The sequence below is a fragment of the Sturnira hondurensis genome, unplaced genomic scaffold, assembly GCF_014824575.4.
Source record: "Sturnira hondurensis isolate 20B ecotype Veracruz unplaced genomic scaffold, ASM1482457v3 Scaffold0022215, whole genome shotgun sequence".
NCBI classification, from domain to species: Eukaryota; Metazoa; Chordata; class Mammalia; order Chiroptera; family Phyllostomidae; genus Sturnira; species Sturnira hondurensis.
Window position 1 is genome coordinate 10,815,208 of NW_028094846.1, and position 21,417 is coordinate 10,836,624.

Consider the following 21,417-nt stretch of genomic DNA (forward strand, 5'->3'; position numbering starts at 1 on the left):
AAAACTCAAGGAATTTGCCAGTTGTTTTGAGCTGGGGGCCATAGCCCCAACTTGGTCGTGAGTGACCTGCACGGCGTGTACCTTCCCATCTTCAGCAAGGATGAACTGAGCGGCAAAGGGCACGGAGTCCCTCCATCCAGTGGAAATGAGCTTTTGTGATTGGGCTCACTTCAGTCCTAGTTCCCAAGGAGCCCGTAATCACGGGGACAACCTCAGTAATTACCAGGGCAGTGAGACCTCTGTCAGAATGCCATTTAAACTCTCACCATTAATTTCTTTCCGCCTGTGGTGTTAGGGACCTGTTTTGGAAAAGCATCATTTTCAGAGGTCACAATCCAACACGTTTGGAAGAAGAGGCCCAGAGTCATGACCAAGGCTGCCGGTCATTTTAACAAACGTTTGACGTGATGAGGTAGCAGGCTGTAGCTTCCCCTGTTAGAGAAAACAAGTAGATGTTTCTCTCCGATCTGTGCAGGAAGGAGGTGAGATTGCAGTGTGGGACCACCTCACTGGAAGGACTGGTGTTTTTCGAGGATTCTTGGCTTAGAAATGGAGAACCGCCGCACCCCCCCTCCCGCGATTTGATCTGTTTTATCCACAATTCGCTACACAAAATACCTTCCATCAGAGGGTCACTCCAGCTTCTCGTGTTTATTGATTCATTTCCATATCGATTTGATCAATATTTATGTGACCCAAAAGCTGGCTTAGGCACTGGGGACGCGGCAGTCAACACAACCCCAGGCCCTGGGGACGTGGATCTTGAAAAAGAAATGACAAAACTGGTTAGCAGGCAGAAGGGTAGGTTATTGTCACGCTGTGTAAATAAGGGCAGTGGCCGTGCGTGCGTGGAGTGTGGGGAGGCTTGCCTGAGAAGTAACATGTACGTGAGGCTGGAAGGCAAGCTCTTCAAGAGAGCAAATGGGGCAAATTTAAGGAATCTGAAACTGTTAGGACAGTCGGGGCACAGTTCGTGGCAGGTGTTGGGCGTGGACGGCAGCATAGGGCATTCCAAGCAGGGTACAGAAGTTCAGTTTCATCCAAGGATGATGAGGGTTTTATGCAGTAGAGTGACGTGATCCGATTTGCACTTGACAGAGATCATTCGTGGATCCAGTGGATTGGGGGGGAGCAATTCAAGAGACAGGACACCCCTTTGTAAGCGACTGCAGCTGTGCCAACTATTAGTGACTGGGGCTTGGACTCAGGGGATAGAGATGGGAAGAGAAGAGCAGACTTGAGAGGTAATGGGGTCGGCTTTGGTGCTTGCCGGGCTCCGTGGAAGAAGCGCGGAGTCAAGGATGACACTCAGGTTCCAGGGGACATTGGTGCATTTCCTGGAATGGGGACACAGCAGGCTGCTGCTTCAGGACCACCTGTGTCTCTAGAGCGTTATAGTGCCCATGTCGAGACTGCACAGAGGGCACAGGGTGACTGTGACAGACAGGGCTCTTCCCTCACTAAGCTTCCATGTGGTGGGAAACCAGACATGCAACATGACTGGGAAGGAGAGACTCATTTTCAGGGATTAACTACAGGTCTGATGAGGGACAGGAGAAATGAAGGCAGTCTGATCTGAGTGCGTGTGAGAGGGAGAGCTGAGCAGTTAAGGCAGGAGAGGGATTTCCTTAAGGAAGTGACTTTTGATCTGAATCTTGCAGGATGAATTCAAAATAACACAGAAAGGTTTTTCAGGGGGCAGTTTTGAAGCAAAACGAAGCCTGCCACGTTCAGTGAACTAAAGAGAGTCCCATGGATCTGGAATGCAGGGGGCAAGGGCTAAAGCAAGCAAAGGCTGGCGAGGTAAGAAGGACCAGGTCATGCGGGGAGGCCGCGTTCAGGATTCTGGACTTGGAGCCAGACAGTGCGTTTGACGCAGGAGGTCAAAGTATTCACCCCTTGAGGTCGCTCAGTGACTCCAAGGGTCCTCTCTACCTACTGGGAATTCTCTATGGGCTAATTATGCATTTTCTGTAGGACAAAAGGGACCCATTTCTTATAATAGCAGTGCTCATCCCGTTCCCAGTGGTTCTCAGGAGAAGGCACACTGAGGAAGACCATGGACATAAAAGCTGGTCACTTAAGTTATAGATTGCTCTGCAGCCATTGTGAAAATTCAGCTCACGCCCTTCCTGGGAGCAGAGGGGACAGGTTGGAGGGGTCTCTGCTGTTCAGCTCTTTCCCTATGATCCCAGCAGGTTGCACCCGTGGGTTATTTTAGAGTAAGTGGTGATCCTTGCTCAGGCCCCGGATTTTCATTGGCATCACTAACCATAGACGCAACTACGACATGCTGGCCTCCCCTCTTCCCACGATCAGGAATTTCATTCCTGAGCAGGTCAGAGGGCGCCTGTTGGCCAGTGAATGCCAGCGGCAGCCAGGTCTTTAGGGAAGATTGGCTGACTCTCTCTCCTAACCAGCCCCGTGGATACCATTGGCTGAGGGTGTCTGCAGGCACCGAATTGTGGCTTAGTGACAAGCACCCTGTGACAGCTCTCCGCCCTTTCATTTAGAGCCCTCTGCCCAGAGAGGGTCACCTACTCACCATTTCCAAAACCATCCCCCGCAATTCATGAACCCACAGGCACAGTGTCTGACACAGACACTTCAGTAAGTGTTCATGGCATTGAATTGTTTAGTTGGGCCAGGGATGTTGGCCCAATAAAGCCATATTCTTACTGAGTGTGGAGGAAAATTTTTAAAAGACCGGGACTGCTTAATATTTAAACAAACTGTTCAGTGTTTAAAGTATGGCATTTTTCCGCCCAATGGGGAAACCGAGCAGAATCTGGTTTACCATCCAGCACTGGTCTTCCATATGGCTGAGTGTGACAGATGATGTCATTTGTCACAGATATGTTAGTCACCAGCCGAGTGATGAATGGTTCCAAATGCAGGTTGAAAACAGCGCGTTCTTTTTATTCTAGTGTCTATTTTTGTTTTAAAATTCTTTCCATTCTAGGGCCAGCTACCTGTAAGTTACATGCCAGCCAAGACCGAAGGGCGTTGGCCTGGCCGGGGACCGCATGTGGCAGCGACCGCATGTCTGTTTCTCTCTTGTGCGCACATTACCTCTGCATTCGGCGTTGCTTTTCAGGAGCGGCCGGAGTGGGTGCCCTTCGATGAGTCCGCTCTCCCCGCAGGAAATATTCCAGCTGGCGTGCATGGACCCCGCCGACGACGGGCAGTTCCAGGAGCAGCAGTCCCTGGTGAGCGAACGGTTACAGGACTTCAGAAGAGCCCCCTGGTTTCCCGATCCCTCCCACTCTGCTCCATAGCCTCCGTCCCCCAGGAAGGCCCCTCGTGATAGTGCAGCCAGTGACTGCGGGAGGTTCTTGCTGTCTCCCTTCCATCGCTGCTTTTCCTGTTCTGACAAATGCTTCCTCTTTGGGTTTTCCCATCCCAGGGGCCCCTTAGCTGTTGACGGGATTTATACTGCTTCAGCCAAGCCCTCCTCATGGACGCCCTTGAGCATCATAAAGTCTTGCCCTTGATGAGGAGTTTTAGGATGAGTCATCATAGAATGAATGGCAGCAGCTAGGCAGCCTGGGAGGGGGGAAACAGGATGGCCTCCCCCCACAGCCCTGTAGGGATTCCCCCCTTGGACACCTCAGGGGTAGTGACCCCTGTCCTCCAGAGACACAGAAAAACCTCTTGCTTCTGCTCTGCGTGGGTTCAGGCAGATTGACCTCACACCGTTGTGGCCAGAAGGGCCAAATACATTCTAAGAGATCCCTAAAAATCACTTTCCCGAGCCTAAAGTTTTACCTTAGCATAAATGGTGAAATTCATGGAAAACCTGCTGAGTCCATGTTAAGCTTGAAGGAGAGAGGACAGACTAAACTTTCAGTTTTGCTAAATACACAGCTAAACGGTGATGCCCAAAGATGACAGGCTTCACGCACCATTAGTCTTCATTCAGGAGCCATCACGCTCCCTCCCGAGCTTAGAATGCAAGCCAAGTGTTCACTGGCCTGGAGAAAAAAAGACAAAACCCAACATTCACAAAAGTCCAGATTGAGAGCTTCTACTGAGTTCCCTGGCACTTGATTATAATTCCTCTATGTTCTCTCCCCTTCGTTTCTCTCCCGACCCCTCCCCACTGCTACTGTGCACCCCAGAGCCACCCCGGGGTGGGAGAGATGATGTGGGTCTGTTCGTGGGGTGCATGTCTGAAGGAATGGGTGCCTGCCAGAGGGGGCAAAACATTTCAGTAGTTTACACAAATGGGTGCCTCCTCTCCTGTAACTGCTGAGTCGAGGTATTATGGGACTGTGCGTGGCTGTGTCAGGGAGACAGCCAGACCACACACTCACACATGTGAGTGCCTGAGGGCATTCCGTGTAAGGTGGGTCGGGACCCGTGGAGGAATTCTCTGAGGAACCGAGCACTGAGGCCCAGGGACTTATTGGTACAGATAGCTTGGTTCTTAAAAAAGGGCCTCTCGGCATTTTAAGGCTTGCCTGGCTGGGCCAGGTCTCAATAACACGTCCTTTCCTTCACAGGGAGGTTTATCACACCATCATTTCTGTGGGTGCCCTAGGGCTGGGCCGTAGTGCGGGACTGGTTGGATCTGTGTTCATCTCGTTGTCTGTGATTCAGGTGTCAGCCTGTGCTACACACTCACCACTGTGTGCTCTTGCCCATCCCTCGGGGCCCTGCTCTGCGTCCTGAGGCGTGGCCGTGACTTGTATGCCTGTAAGGCGTGTGTGTGTCTTGTTCCACCCCTGACATGCGTAGATACAGCATTGTTACTGCACGTGTTTCGAGTCAGACTTGTGCACTCTGTGAAGCACACGCTGCAAACACCAACTTCCCCAAGTGTGCGCATCGCGGGTCCTGGGACGCGGTCCTCCCAAGGACACTGGCAGCCACTCAGCCCAGCAGTCATGGAGACTGGCTTTCAGCAGCATCCCACTCATACCCCCATGTTGTTAGAATATCATTTCCTAAAATATAAAACAGCTTTTCCTCCGGTGTAATCTCCAGATGTCAGAGATACTCCTGGGTCTCCCTGTTTGGTGGCCCCTGTGAAATTTCCAAGACAGCGACACTCTTCAGGGAGGGACACAAGCTCTCTCTGTAGAGCGTGCACACTTGCCAAACCAACCTTCTTTGGCCAGGAAAATCACATAACAGGGTTGGACAGGGCGTTAGGATATTTCCTACAACCTCATGCTCTGGAGCAGCGCAGTGAGCATGACAGCCACTGCCACACCCACTGCCCCCGTGTGGCGACCAAGGGCCTGCAGCGTGGCACATCCGCACGGAGAGGGGCTCCCCATGGAAGGTGCATGCCCAGAGCAGATGTCTCATTTTTCACCCCGATTCCATGTTGATATGAAACTACTAAAAAGTTTCTTCTTTTTAAGGGTAGTTACCAGGAAATTGAAGATTACATAAGTGGTATGCATTGCATTCCCGTTGTGCTGTGCCGGGCTCGAGGGGCCCTGGCAGATGGCCGCCCACCACAGTGTTTTGGTTGATTCCAATCGTGAGAAAACTCTTTGCTCATAAGATCATGTATCCTAAGGTTTGAGAAAATGCATTTGACAGCAGATAATGCTCGCTTTCCTTCGAATACTGGTTTTCATATCATTGGTAAATGGCCTCTTGAGGTTAAACGAATAAACCCAACACTACCAGCTCTCAAAAAGTACACGTCACATAACTAAAAAGTCTTATGATCCACCATGTTTACGGAACTATAAAATCTGAAGCATTGTTCCGTGACAAGAGTTCACCCCGCAGTCCCAGTTAGAGCGTTCTGTTTGAGACATCTGGTACGTCACAGAGCTGCACATAGACACACACACACACAACAGACCTTAAAGATGCAAATCTCTCTTCCCAAAGCCATTCTTGGTATGGAGGAGGCAGAGTCATCCACTGGAGACAAAACGCGGTGAGCTGGAACCAAGTCCCACAAGCGTGGCTGTGTTTATTTCCAGGAGCCAGAGTTTAGTGAATTAAAAAGCGTGCAGCCCTCTAACCATGGCATCTACCTTCCTCCGGACACCCAGGAGCATGCGGGATCTGGGAGGGCATCCTCTTTGCCACGCCTGACTGTGGATCCCCAGGTAAAAAGCAACCACCTACCCTGTGCAGTGGCATCCTGGGCTGGATTGCGTTGGTGGGTTATGAGAAAACATCTGATGTTTTCAGGTGAGCGCTTTGACTTGCCCCGGCCCCTTCCCTATGAGCAACGCCTGGCTCATGGGCCTACTCTGCGGAGCCTGCTCCCGCACGGTGTGCTTTCCGTGAAGCCCTAAGCAGACCAGCCTAGCCAGCAAGGTGGCATAATTCCATTCAGATGGGCGCAACATCCTCAAGACTCAACGAGCCTTGCAAGAAGTATTTCCCAGGATTCCCCCCCATGCATTTCTCTTTCCTGGCTCCTCAAGCACATACCTAGGCAGCTACTTAACACACACACAGCTCGCTGTCTGGACTGTCTGTCCTAACCAGTGCTGGCCGCGCCTCATTTCTTTGTCTGTTTTCCTGGCTGCTTTTTTTTTGTCTGTCTGTCTTACATTGTTTTGACAGAGACAAGACATTTACATGGATCTGTTTTTGACATCTGTAAAATCAAAAATCAAAATGCCCAAGTTTGAGACGGGGCTTGGGTGGGGCAGGTGATGGGGAACAAAGCATTCTTGGGGGATGCGCAGTTTCAAGGTTCCGCAAGCTCTAGTGCCGTGGGACAGGCCTTCCCTGGTGGAGGCGAAAGCCAAGGCCATGCTTCTTCCATGGCGTGGACGTTTGGACAGTTGCCCTTGCACATTTGAAAGTGGCTCAAGGTTCCCTGCAGGTTCTGGCTGAGTCCCCATGGTAGGTGGCTCTAGGGGAAGCCCTCACAGTACGCTCAACTGCTGACTTTCCTGAGCATAAAGAGAAGACCCCGGGCCAGTCCAGGGACCTAAAGACCTAACACAGAGGCACTTTCTGCATCAGCCTCCTCCGGTGGGAGTCGAGGGTGCTTCTGCAGCCATCTCAGCCCCACTTCTTTCCTTTAGCCCTGCTCAGTGACTAATCCCTCCCTTGTGTTCCTCTGTGGGCTCCTGTTTGCAGGTGGTAACAGACCCCAGTTCCATGAGGCGGTCCTTTTCCACCATCCGGGACAAGCGTTCAAACTCGTCTTGGTTGGAGGAATTCTCCATGGAGCGAAGCAGTGAAAACACTTACAAGTCCCGTCGCCGGAGTTACCACTCCTCCCTGCGGCTGTCGGCCCATCGCCTGAACTCGGACTCAGGTGAGGAGGTCTGGCCTGTGGGCCGCTTAGGCTCCCGCCCTGATGGGCTGAAAATCTCTGGAAGAGAATTCAGATGAGGGGTGAGGGCGGTGAAGGAAGGGAGAGTGCTCCTTACCTAAGGGGGTCCCGTATCTGACTCACACCCCGAAACAGGCCATATCACAGGGCCAGTTAAGTGGCAGGAGTGAGACTAGAACTAAAGTCCTTTGCCTTTGGTCCCAGCATCCTTAGCCTGGCATTATATCCGCAATGCCGTTATTTAGTTTATAGCAACTTCATTCCCTTCTATGGGCACTGTCTTCCCCCTAAAAGTTACACACCCACGATCAGAACATAGACAATTCCCAGGCCACATTTTTCGCAAAGATTCTAAGCTGTGCCTTAGCGTAAACAGGAGCAGAAGAGACTCGAGTACAGCCTGTGACACATGCATGTCTTGCAGTGGCGACTTGTGCACTCACCTCGACACACACAGGGGGATCCTGTGGCCCTTCTCTTGTGTCTCCCTCTCAGACCACCCGCTGATGGGGCTGGAGAAGGCAGGATCTTCAGGGGCCCGGCCCCAAGACTCTCTTTTCGGTGGCCAGTCTGGGCTGCCTTGTGACTGGCTGTCTCTGTCATCTCTGATAGGCCACAAGTCTGACACGCACCGCTCAGGGGGCAGAGAGCGGGGCCGATCGAAAGAGCGAAAGCACCTTCTCTCCCCCGATGTCTCCCGCTGCAACTCAGAGGAACGAGGGACCCAGGCCGACTGGGAGTCCCCAGAGCGACGTCAGTCCCGGTCTCCCAGCGAGGGCAGGTCGCAGACCCCCAACAGACAGGTGAGCCTCTGTGCAAAGACAGGAAAGGGCGGTGGTTAACAGTAGGTGCCAAAGGGGAGCAGCCAGCAGCCACACAGACCCCAGTCTGGCAGGAAACCGCACCTGCTGTGCACAGAGCTTAGCTGCCTAATGCTGTGCACCCTGATACAAAGTCACAGAAAACCAGACAGCCCCCCAAGAAAGACAGCGGTGCCTAGGGGTCACTCCACTCTGGTCCTCAGGTACAAAGTCATGACAAGTAAGTTTACAAATGTCTCAGCCAAATAATGTCCCTGGATCAGGCCCACAAGCCTTGGTGGGAATGGTGACTCGCCTCTCAGCACAGACTTCGTAAGTCAGATGGATTCAAATTCATTTCCCTAGCTGCCAGCCATCCCAAAGGAAGACACCCTCTCTCCTTCCAGCCTGTTGCTAATAACTAACTCCCAGAAAACACTGCTGGGCCCTGCGTTCCTCCCCATAGTCCTGAGAGCCCAGGTGGGAGACCTGCTCAGCCACAGTGGGAAAGAGGCTGCCGGGACTTGGAAACTGAGGCCATGGAGAGGTTGACTTTAGAGCAGTCGCTTTGGAGTCTTTAGTACAGAACAGAATCACCCGTGGCTTGTTCACACTGCGCAGCCCCGGCCCCTCGAGCATTCAGTTTCATTAGTGAGAGTTAGCCAGACATCTGCATTTGGAAGGATCTTTCCCCAGGAGAGTTGGAGCAGGTGGCTCAGGTCACAGACACCTTGAGAAACTGTCCTGGAGGTCCGTTTCCCACACGTGGGCTCAGGGACCCTGGGGGATAGCTGAGCAGGTCATGTAAGGCCTGAACCAGCAGGTGTGGGTGCAGAAGCCAGGTGGCCCTCGGTGAGACAGTGAGGGGAGGGAGGGCTGCCACACCCTCAGACCCGCACCCAGATAGAGCAGCTCCCAAGCATTCCAGCACTTTCCAGTGCTGCGTTCAGTGGGCCCTGTGTTACCTACAGGGTGGGGCACAAGTAGGCACCCAGTCATTTGTGCGGATAATTAAACTGTGTTGCATACTCTCATCTGTACACCTGCTTTTGCCCACCTCTGTGTGTGGAGCTGCCGGAGCCTTTGCCCCCTGGGGCCTGTTAGAAATGCACAGTCTCGGGCCTCCACCCAGATCTTCTGAGCCAGTACCTGCAGTTTAACGAGACTCCCAGGAAACTGCAGCCATAATAGAAGTGGGCGTGCCCTGGTCTAAGTGGTATTGACTTCTTCTCCTAGAACCCCGGGTCAGGCCCAGCCCTGTCTCACATGCTGTGTCTCTCCTGCTGTCCAGGGCACGGGTTCCTTGAGTGAGAGCTCCATCCCGTCCATGTCCGACACCAGCACCCCAAGACGAAGTCGTCGGCAGCTCCCCCCTGTCCCTCCAAAGCCTCGGCCTCTCCTTTCCTACAGCTCTCTGATTCGACACACAGGGAGCACCTCTCCCCCGGCGGAGGGCAGCGAGGGCGGCTCCCCGCTGACCTCCCAAGCTCTGGAGAGCGATGATGCTGGCCCGCCCGAGGCTTCCAGGTCCCGGCACGCTTCGCACGGCCACCCCTCCCCGCAACGCTACATCTCCGAGCCCTACCTGGCCCTGCACGAAGACTCCCACGCCTCGGACTGTGGCGAGGAGGAGACGCTCACATTTGAAGCGGCCGTGGCCACCAGCCTGGGCCGTGCCAACACCATCGGCTCAGCCCCACCCCTGCGACACAGCTGGCAGATGCCCAATGGGCACTATCGGCGGCGGAGGCGTGGAGGGCCGGGGCCGGGCACGATGTGTGGAGCTGTCGGCGACCTCTTGAGTGACACGGAAGAGGATGACAAGTGCTAGAGGCTGCTCCCCCCTCCGATGCATGCTCTTCTCTCACACGGAGAAAACCAAGACCGAGTTGGGAAGCCAGTGTGGCCCGGGGGAGGAAGAGGGAAGGACAGCGTATGTTATCCAAGAAGGGGGACAGGACAGAAGGCAAACCAGTTGCACCCACCAAATTGCTTTACTTCCCTTTGCAAGATGGGCACTGCCATAGTTCTGCCTCTTTGCTGGGGAGAGAGGACACAGAAACGCGGAGGGCCGTTCCCGAGAGAGAGGGGCCACCAGGATGGCTTTGCCTGCACTGCCCCTTCCCGCTCTGTTAGAAGCCAGGGAGGCCTCGAGCTGGCCCGTGTCTACGCCCACTGCCCTGCGAGGCCTGGAAGCCTTTCTGGCCCTTAACCAGGAGGTTGCGGAGACGCTCCAAGGGGAGTCCTCTCCCTCCCTCACCAGCTCCCCAGCCAGCACCATTGCCACCAGGGCAGCTGCCTCCCATGGGTCACCCCTGTGGCCTGCTTCCCCAAAGCAGCACAGACTGAGTTCAGGAGCATCGGACGCCGAGGGTAGGGGCAGGGAGGGAGGAAACACTGACGCCGAGGGATCAGGGAGCTGTGGCGGCCACAGCAGCAGCCAGGGCTGGTCTGGATGAGCAAAGCCATAGCCCAGCCGCCCACATCCTGCAGGGGCGGCTCGGCAAAGGGAAGAGTTGGCAGTGCTGGTGGGCCAGGCCTGTCTCCCACAGTAGGTGCTTCAGGTGTACGGCTGAGGTCCCCCAAGGTCCAGCAGCACTGGGAAGGGTGGTGGTTTAAGAGTCCATACAACCCCGGTGGCCAGGGCACCGGCAGGCAGGGGCAGTGTGGCAGCAGCGGGGCCCGGTGGAGTCTGCCTTCCAACCAGAACAGGCGCCATTAAGGATGGAGACCAGCCTGCAGCGGGCCTGTGTGCAGCAGCAAGGCCCAGCCTTCCCTGCTGCTCCCCCAGGAGAACACACCCAGTGGGGACTTTGATAGAGGCAGGGAAGGCCGACACACCCAGACAGAAGCTTTAGGAAGAGTCGGAGTTTGCTGAGGACCTCCTGTGGGGGGGCCTCCGTCTGGAGCTTCTTGCGGCTGAGGCTCCCTATGCCTGGAGCCTTCGGGGGTTAGTAAATACACCTCAGTGAGACCTGGTCGTCCTAGTGAAGCAGGCTCTGATGGGCCTCGTCACACACCACGTGACAAGCCTGGGGCCCCGCCGGTCGAGGGGCCAGAGCTGCACTCTGCCCCTTCCCCGAGTAAGAGCTGAGCAGAGGACAGCCTCGGGGTATCCTTCCCAACCCCTGAAACTCAAAAGTATTGAAAAAGGGAGCCCCTACTTGGCAAATCCGTGTAATTGTCCATTTGGTGGAATCCATGGCCGCGCTGTCTGTACTGGGTGGAAATGCACTGTCCCCTGAAGTCCTTCTGCAGTCCCCCAGCACCATCCCAGTGGGTGGAAGGGTCCCCTTTCCCAGCCAGCAGCAGGCGGGGCCTGGCACACGGAAGCCTCCACGGGACGACGCAGTGGCCCCTGGACCATGAACACGGCGGGTGAGCGCCCCTCCCCCAGCGCAGGCCAGCTTCCTGGGGAGGAGAAGCTAGTGACTGTTATTTTTCCTAGAAGAAGCCTCTGTTTTGTTGCCTTTTTTCTTTCTTTCTTTTTTTTTGGTTGAAATAGAAATAAGGCATTGCCACATCAGCTCTAAAAAGCCTAATTCAACCCCGTGGCTCCAGATTCATTTATCATGGCCCTACAGTCTCATCTAGATATTAATGGGGCCTCATGATCCATGGTCTGCCCCCGAACCAAAGCAACCCCAGGGCAGGGAAACCAATGAGGCAGAGAGAAAGGCCCACCCATCTCAGACCCTTTTCCGTTTTCCTCTTCCACTCAGCCCGTGGGCTCAGGAGTAGTTGGGAAGGCGAGCAGGACAATAACGATGCCCCGATCCTAACAGGCATGGTTGTTACGTAAGACTCTGACACTGGCCTTGGAGGGTTCGAAAGGTTTCCTCTGCTCTGTGTCATTTCCTGCCAGAGTGTTGCTAGGGGCAGCTTTTGTGTGCACAAAAGTGCTTCCTTCCACCTGGGAAATGCGGCTTTCGCTGGGCCAGGCCTACTGCAGGCTGACATTCTGAGCCCACGAGTCTGTCGCGTTGTTTGGAGAAAGGGAATCGAAGCCGTTTCAACAGGAGGGGAAACTTGAGCAGGCAGAGCAATGAGTGGAGATGGAATGAGCCCGCAAGCAGCATTACAGACACTCAGTGTACTGGGCCGGGAAGCCCTCCTGGCCCCCGAACACCTGAAACACACACACAAATGTGCACCGGCCGAGAGTCCCGAGCAAAGTGGCAGAGCGCGCTGCAGATGTGGCCCCCCTAACCAACCGCTCGCATCTTTTCTAGTTCCAATGAACTTACAGCCTCTTCTACTCAACTTCCCGTGAGCGAGAAATCAGGTCTCTCACCCCTTGGCCTGCATTTACCCTTTGATGCCAGAAAATAAAGGACTTTTCTGCTAAGTCACGGAACTCATTATCATGATCGTCTTCTGATAGTTTCCTTCTGCCTCGGAATGAACATGAACTCCAGCCTTCCCTCAAATAATCAGCCAGGATATTCCAAGACACCAGATGCCGCCTCTTCGCTTCCCCACGAAGAGGCTCCTTCGGAGGATGGAGCCAACAGAGGATGGCGGCCACTGTGAATTACACAGCACGACACGACACGTTCGGCATAGGTCCCTCCCAAAGAATCCCTAGCTGTAAGTCCGGTTTCCCTCTCCCATATTAGTCCTCAGTGTCTCCTCAAAACAAGAGAGAAAAAGACGGGGGGGTGGGGGGCCCCAGCCTCCCAGCAGGCCTTCAGACACGGGGGTGGGCTCTAGACTCCAGATTACAGTTCCCTCTTAGCCACGGTCAGGAAACCTTTATCTACACCATAAAGGGGTGGTGGCCCGTTCATTCTTCTAGCAGAAGAATCCGTCTCTACTCTGGGCTTCCCCACTCAATGTCCCTGTGGGGTGAGCTGAGATCATTGAGAACATTTCTCTGAAGCTGAACTCCAGACGTTCTGGATTTTTCCCTCCCTCGACTCTTGAGGCCACAAAGGGAAGACTCCACATTCCGCACCTCTGCCAGTACCCCCCTTCCCTACACGCATCCCCCCCTGCAGACAGCCAGTGGGATGCACCTCGGAGCCCGCTGTTCTCCGTCCCAGCCTTGTCTCGCTGCATGCAAACACCGACTCAGCTCCTAAGACGGCTGATCTGCCCGGTCTGAGCTTCTTTGCTGACCTGCCTGCCTCTGCTGTCCTCCTCCTCACTGCGATCGGACGATGCTTTATCCTCACAAAAGACAGTCGGGAACTCCCCAGGTGATGCGAAACGGTGTGAGGTGCTGGACCCTGGGGTGTGTGGGGAGTGTGTGTGTGCAACGTCCACAAGCCTCAATGAAAGCCCACTGCAAGGAAATTGGGCCTCTGGGCATAATGGAACAAAATTTAATAATTTGGTTTTTTACAGAACGTTCTCAATTTTTCATTACATCCTGTTTGTAAAGCCTGCTCTGGATGTCTCATTTTTTTGGACAGAGTATTTCTTTAGTGGGTTGAGCCAGGGATAAGTTGAGAGACTTTTCAATTAATTTCAGCCTACCTATAATATATTATTTATAAATATGATGAGGTTGTATAGGAAATGAAGGCAAGGGGAAGGGCGTAGACAGTCCACCTACCTTGCAGGGATTTCGTGAGACTTGAAGGTCAAGGCACTCTGCTATCTTTATCACCTTTACGTTGTTGTGTTTTGAGACCCCCAAAGGTCTGGCACCCATGTGCACAAAGAGCTGTGGTGAGGAGAGAAATTAGCACATCGTGGGGTGGGCTCTTCATGGTGGCTTCTCGCCCTACTGTGTGTCCTCCCCTCCAAGATTCCAGCACATTGAGGGCTTCATGGCGCAGGAGAGAGGGGCAGAGTGGGCCCCTTGCAAAAGGCTGGTCAGGGCATAACAGTAACTCCAGACGAGAGCCCCACAAAGAATCGGGTCCAGGTTTAGACAACAACGTGTCCACGCGGAGACTGATTCGGACGAGAGCCAAACGACACAAACTCAGGAATTACAACCTAATGGGTCCGTGACGTGATCCAAGGGAATTCCACACGAATAAGCACCTCCTGCGTCAGCAGCTTTGTGCGGTTTTTGTTTGCTCCTCTGAGCTGCCTGGTACGTCGTAGCCAGGTCTCACCCAACAGATCAGCAGCCTCGGCTTCCCCGCCGGCTGTGGTCGTGGGCCCGCCACAGCCTGCGGGGGCTGTCAGCTGCTGCCCTCCCAGCCGCAGAAGGTGCACCCACCCCCCGGGGGGACAGAGGACCGGGAACACAAACAACTGTCCTCGGTTTCTGATGACCGCCTTTTCCTCCCCTTGAACCCTATCTGCTCCCATCCTCTGTGGCTTGTGCGCCCCAGTGACATCACTCTAAGCCAAAGACAACAGATTCCTAGATGGTCCCAACTACCCGAAGGGCCTGGAGAGCTTCTCTTAATAGAACTCGAGCCAGGCAGTTGAGAAGGGAGCGTGGGACTCCCAGCAGAGGCTAGAACCGCATTGCCGGGCAGGCTGGGCGCCCCCAGGGCCCCTCTGCTCCTGTAGTCTGGCTGCCTTCTGCTCCCTTTCCCGTGCTGAACGCAGGGGGCTAGGATCTTGACCTTCTAAATGCAAAAACAGGTTTTCTAATAAGCCATGCTACTATGTAAATACATTATTGAAGTTTGAATCCTTATTCCTGGGAGTTGGAAGGAGTTGAGTGGGTCAGGTAAAGGGAGGTAAGGGGGTTACGTTTACTTTTCTTTGGTTGGGTGTTCGGTAACAGATCTGCTCTGGAACAGCCAGGGCTGCCCATGCCCTGCAGTGTTTCTGAACCAGCTTCGCTCTAGGAAGTCATTCTTGTCACATGCAATGATGTGAGATGACAGCCGAGGTCACACAGTGCCAGCTCCTTATTCTCTCTGGCTTGCCTTTGGTCTTTCTCCTTCTCTGCCTACTCTCCTGCCCCCGCCTCTCTGTCTCTTCTCCTTCTAGGGATTTAACATACGATCTGCATCCATGAAAAAAAAACAGCCTCAAAACGTCAGTGAAAGCCAAGGAAATAATAGAATGAATACAGAGTTTTTTCCAGGACATTTTTAACCCTTAAATACAAAATGTCTGTCTTGAGAAGATCAAACAGTTTAAAAACAGTGTAGTGATGGGGTAAATGAAAATTATTGGGGGTCAAAAAATAAGTTCTGTTTCAGCCCCTACAGGAGCTTGTGTCCGCGGCCCGGGTGCTCCTCCTGTCCGCTCTCGCCGCTGTCAGGGCGGCTGAAACGCTGATGCCTGCCTAGCTCGCGGCTGCGTCGAGTGTTCGTAAGTTAGTAACTCATCAGTTACAGCTCTTCGTCTCCACGCATCAATTTGGAAAAAAAAAAAAACCCTGAAACTATGTTTCATGGAACCTGACTCCAGGATTTGCTCTAACGTCACACTCTATTCTGCCTGTTTTCCCTTCTTCATCTTCGTAGCTTTCTAACAAGAACAACTACCCAGACTTTTTTTTCTGAGTGCAGGAAGGATGCGGAGTTTCCACGCTCAGAGCTTCCCGCCCTCTTCTCTTGGTGGCCCGGTACGCCGGCCCCGGATCCAACCCCCGCAAGCTCGCACTGGGCTCTCCAGCAAGACCTCTCCTGCCCCTCAGTGGAGCGAATCCGAATAAGTCTCCCCCCACCCCCCACTCGGCCAGCTTGTCAGAGATAACAATGGGTTCCTCTGTGCTCTGGACCCAGACCCCAGAATTTGTACCAGGGAGCACCACTCCTTCTCGGTTCACTCAGAGGAGGGCCCCCCAAATAAGGGAAAGCAGCCTAAATCGGAGAAAACTGCCAAATCTGACCTTACTTGGTGACCCCATTCCCCTTCCAGTGCTCTGACTTCTTACAGTGAGGGTCCACACTGCTCTGGCACTGCTGCTCGAGGCCAGTTTGTTAGAAATCTTCACAAAGGATGAGCAGGAAAAACACACTCCCAATTTTCAAAGTGCCATTAATCAGTTATTTTACATAAAGGTAACATGAAGTGAGGGCTACAACAACGTAATCTAACTGCCAATTAAAGCATACAGTCGTCCTGATCTTTGTTACAACTTGCTTTGGAGCTGCACAACACTCAGCAGATTCCAGCAGATTTAGTAAAAACATGGGTATTGAATTGTAATGGCTCCCAACAGGGATGCATGCTCAGCCTACAGGCCAGACTTCAATCAGTGTTTTTCTATCCTGGTGTTTTGTGGCCGAGCCAAAATTTATACAAAGCCACCCTAAGTGCTGCAGTGGTACCTCCCTCTTGGTGACATTAGAGAGCCGTCCAACTCCACTCAAACGGAATCCAAGACCTGGAACGCGCCCAGAAAAACAGAGGCAGGAGAAAAACCTCATGCACCGAGTGTGTGTGGCGTTTCGTAGCCGGGACAGCCGGGGCGGAGACTAGGAAAACAGCCTGCAGAACAAAGGCAGCACTGGGTGCAAAACGCCAGCTGGTCCCACTGATGAGGAGGACTTCAGGGTGTGTGGTCACAAGCTGGGGTCCTCTTTTTGACTAGATCCTGGTCAAGTTGTTAGCACGATACTAGATTCACGATACTAGGTTCTTTCCATTAAACTCACCTAGGGTCATGGATTTAAAGGCTTCAGAGGCTAAACAGATCCCCGGAAAACTTTTCCAGATCCGGGAGATGGGGAGAAAGGAGGTTCTTGCTGTAAAAAGTAGCGGGAAGACAATCTCGGTGACTTTCGCAACTCTCTTTGAGACAGCCGTGCCAATCTTGGAGAGATGACGCTGGCTTTCCTAGTGGTACAAGTGTCACGGGAGAAGCGGGGGGCAGTGGGGGGAACAGGGCATGAGCTGTATTAGAAACAGATTTCGAACTCTGCAGGGTGCATTGGTACTAGCCTGCAAGGAGGCAGATGACAGAGAGTGTCTGGGCCATGCTCTGTCCTTTGGGACTGAAGGTCAGGCCATTCCCTCCTTGGTTTGCTCTTAAGAGGATGAGCATGTAAGTGGAATCCAGAGGGAAACTGGGCGCTCTGCCTTGGGCTGTGAAAAACGCTGTCACCCGCATTACAAAACACAGGGTGAGTCAAGGCGCATGAGACACCTCCCAAACAGGCAGCCTCCGCCGCCCGCTGCGCCAGCCTGCCGCCCCTGCGCTCAGGGTGTGGGAGTGGCGGCCGCCCAGAGGGACCATGCGTCTCTCCTCCAGCCAGAGCCCGGCGCTGCATGTTGACCAGGTGGATATTCTGTAATAAATATAAATGCTCGTTTGGATCCAAACGGAACACCCTTAAAAATAAACATGAACCACTCGAATGTGTGTCGGGAGGGGGTCAAAGACAAGAATCAATAAAACTTTGTTGTAAAGAACTGATCGGCCTGCTGCCCCTCACTTACGCGAGTGCGCCCCCTAAGGAGGGAGCGAGCACTGGAGCAAAGCCTGCCTGGACTCTCGAGGTAAGTGGGCCACGGGGTCTGGGGTGCGGTGGGGGGATCCCGGCTCAGCCCCGCCAGGCAGCAGGAGTCCCAGAGTTTCTCAAATCTCCGGGGACATCCCAGAGCTGGAAAATTTTCTTTCATTGAACGTGTCCTTGTTTTCAGGAAAGAAAACAAGGCTCCGGACAAACTTGCTCCTTGAAAAGGTCGAGCAGATTTTCAGATAGTATCTTCAGGTGTGGAGTTTAAAATGGGCCCCGGGGTCTCTTTGTGGCTCCTGGGGCTTCGTAACAAGAGGGACCACCTACCTCTGTGCCAGAAGACAGGGAGGTCTGTGGGACACCGGCCTAGCTGCCAAGTTCAGGAAGCAGCGGACTCCCCAAGCCTTTCAGGACATACAGCCCATTCTTTCCTTCCGCCTCTCTGGCTCCTCATTTAGCCACAATAGCTTCTTCAATAAGAGGAAAGAAGCCTGCAGCCATTGGCCCCTTCGAGTCTCCCTTCTGAAACATCTGCTGCTGCTCCTAGCGTTGGGTTTATTGTTTTAACGTGAACAATTCTTTTGTCAATTTAATAAAACCCAGCACTCCAGGATAAATCCCTTTTCTGAAGCTGGCTTCCGAGATGGCTTTCTGAGCCCTAAGATGGGATTTTCTTTGTGAGTAACAATGTTCTTATGATCAAAATTACCCAAAAGGTGGTGGGTTGTCGAATGGTCAGGATCCTTGGAGTCTAGACCAGAAATCTCTCAGACCTTGTTCAGTTCTGATTCTGTGTTACTTTCCAATCGGACCCTTTCCTACGGTCTCCGTCACCACTGGAGCAGACAGAACTTGAGGACCTGTTTTGCTGAACTTCACACTTTGTGGGATGACTAATTGGTTTGCTTTGGCACAAACTGGTTTGTAAGGCATTTTCACATCGATTAATAGGGGTTTTTGTTTTGTTTTGTTCCCTTCTAATCTGGATATTAGGGCCATCGTACTTCCCAGGTTCATGGCCCTAGGACACACGTGAAGAAAAACAGACACTGATGTGGTTTCTATATTACGATTGTGAGTGGGTACTGGACACCCCGAAACAGCATGTTCCTTAGCCAAAATCTTGCCTCTAAAATACTACCAACTTATCTTCACTTGTATACCACATTCTTTTGCTAATTTGCTAGGATAATTGTCAAGCAACAACAAAAAGGTTTCGGTTCCTTAAACACATACACACAAAATATTGGGACTAGTCCCAGGTAACTATGTCTCTTGAACACCTTGAAGGTAACAGGCAACAGAGACAACAGAAGCCACAAATGCAAGTCCGGGAGCCAGACCCCACTGAATTCAAAGCTGCATCTCCATTCATGAGCTGTGCGCCTTAAGCAAACTGCTGGACCTGAAATTCACTTTCTTCATCTTTAAAATGGGGACAGTGGTAGCAGCTGCCTGATGGGGTGATTGTACAGAGTGAACAAGTTATATGTGACGAGAACAGCCAGAGTTTGTCCCCCAACAGGCCTCCAGTAAAAGTCAGGCCCCACCAGCATCGCCACCCCCACCACAAAGTACATTCCAAGTGTAGAAGCGAACCCCTTAGAGACACGTTCTACCCGGAAGAGTGGGTGTTCCCCTCCTGTTAGGGAAATGCCGAGGACAATTCCATCCTCACCCAGGTGTCTAAGAAAAGGGAATAAATTAGCTTTGAAAAGCTATGAATTACTACTATGTATCTTTTTTTTAAATAGGGCCTCCACTCTCCTCTCAGAAACAAGCCCTAATGTGCTTATCCTTCACTTCTAATTTCCATATTCATTTACTAACAAAGCGGAAGAAACATTAGTGAAAGAAAGGAATTGTAAAAGTGGCAATAAAGTTAACTGGCAGCCTTACAAAGACTGTACTCATAAATACAGCAATGCTCAAGGCAGTTTGAAAATATTGAGCAACTTACAAATTAATGGCACATGTAAGTAAACTATAAATTCAACATCAATGGCCTGAGTTTTGCTCCATTAAAAGAAAAAAAATAATTTTTTTCAAAGACCATTTCTAGGTGATCGATAAAAAGCCATTCATTCATAAGGTGCCGGCTCTGAACAAAACCGCGCAGTCCTGTGTGGAAGCCTAACGGGAAAATATTCAGGGTCCCCAAAGGCGAGCGGCACCCGAGACTGACGCCAGCCACTGTGCCTGACCAGCAAAGGGGCTCCCGTGCCTCGGGCATCACTCCCACATCTCTGGCCTCCGTGTCTGCACACAATACCATTTGCGCACATACTATCACTACGTAAGTGGATATTTCAATGATTCAACAACACACAGGAACTGGAGAACCCACGGTGGTGGAGCAGGAAGGAGCCTAGGTATCAATTCTGGCCCAGTCTGGTCCATATGTGAGGGATTTGAGATTTAGAAAAAAACTGCGATGGATTTCCCAGAGGTCAAGGTCTCCTGTGAATCTGGACAGCCACAGCAGGCTCTTAAGGTTTTCCCAGCAACCCCAGCACGACCTTCCACAGGAGAAGAGGGAGAGAACACAGAAGCATCCCAGGAGGCCCTTCTCCCCACGTGTCCGGAAGACTTCTTTGAGAATCTAGAGGATACTGTGTACCTGCTCCAGCACCACCACCCCAGGGCCTGTTTATAGCCCCTGCAAGCGTCTTAGGAGACATTAAAGAAAGACCAGGCACAAAATAGAGCTCCTCGCCTCAAGCAAAGTTTTAACGGAAGAGCTGTGAGAGATCAGACTCTTCAGGCCTGGCAAGAAGGGACAGAATCCAGGTCCAGCTCCTGGGCACGTTGGAAACACTGGTTTCCTCTGCTCGCAGACCAGAGGGCCTGACTTGGTGGGAGTGCAGGGTGGATGGCTAGGAGGGGCTGGAGAGGGAAAAAGACTGTTTCATGTAAATATCCCCCTGTAAATAGGCTAACATAAGCGTCAGGCAGACCTGGGTCCAAATTCTAGCTACGCATTGAGTAAGTGACTTAGCCACTAACCCTTGGTTTTCTTAACTGTAGAATTAGGATAACGAGACCAACCTCGCAAAGTCATATTTAAGATGAGAGATTACACACACACACACATTACACACACAGTATGGGATCTACCATGCAGCAGGCATCTAATATAACCCAATTGCTATTATGAATCCACTTATTAAGTGTACTAATTAATCACATACTGCAGTGCCATGTGCTGCGGCCTCAATAATGAAGGAGCCAGGTGAAGTGGCCTTGAGTTGTCTCCAGCTTAATGGAAGCTACAGACTAGAAACAAACCATGGCGGGACCTCTGGTCAAGGTGGCAGTAGGTGAATGCTGTGCTCCTCTTCTCGCACGATCCTATGAAACCACAACTAAATTATAGACCAGCCTTCATTGAGAACCACCTGAAGACCAGCTGAACAGAAGTCCTACAACCTAAGATATAAATAAACTATTCCCAAACTACTCCAAAAAATTAAAGAGAACGGGAAGTTCCCAAACACATCTGGCAAGGCCAGCATTACCCTGACACCAAAACCAAAGACACTACCAAAAAAAAAAGAAATTATAGGCCCATAACCCTGATGAACATAAATGCAAAAGTCTTCAACAAAATATTAGCAAACCAAATTCAGTAATATATTTAAAAGATTATACACCATGATCAAGTAGGATTTATTCCCAGAATGCAAACTGATTCAATATCCACAAATCGATTAACATGATACACTACATAAATAAAATGAAGAGTAAAATCATACCATATCAATAGAAGCAGAGAAAGCATTTGACAAAATCAAACATCCATTTAGGATAAAAACTTACAGTGAAGTGAGTATACAGGGATTAGACCTCAATATAATAAAAGCTATATGTGACCCGCAGCTAACATACTCAAGAGTAAAAAGCTGAAAGCTTTTTCTTTAAGATCAGAAACAACCCACGAATGTCCACTTCCACCACTTTGATTCAGCATGGCATTGGGAGTCCCAGCCACAACAATCAGACAAGGAAAAGAAATAAA

General features: G+C 52.0%; 1 protein-coding gene across 1 annotated transcript in view; it reads left to right on the forward strand.

Moving 5' to 3' along the window:
- CACNA1E (calcium voltage-gated channel subunit alpha1 E) overlaps window positions 1–10,720 on the forward strand; it is a 74,322-nt gene extending 63,602 nt beyond the window's left edge. The window contains exons 33-36 of the mRNA XM_037035299.1: window positions 3,098–3,209; window positions 7,072–7,252; window positions 7,883–8,073; window positions 9,362–10,720. Coding sequence (XP_036891194.1) covers window positions 3,098–3,209; window positions 7,072–7,252; window positions 7,883–8,073; window positions 9,362–9,901 — 1,024 coding nt within the window. The 3' untranslated portion in view covers window positions 9,902–10,720. The remainder of the gene's footprint in view (window positions 1–3,097; window positions 3,210–7,071; window positions 7,253–7,882; window positions 8,074–9,361) is intronic.
- The last annotated feature ends 10,697 nt before the right edge of the window (window positions 10,721–21,417 follow it).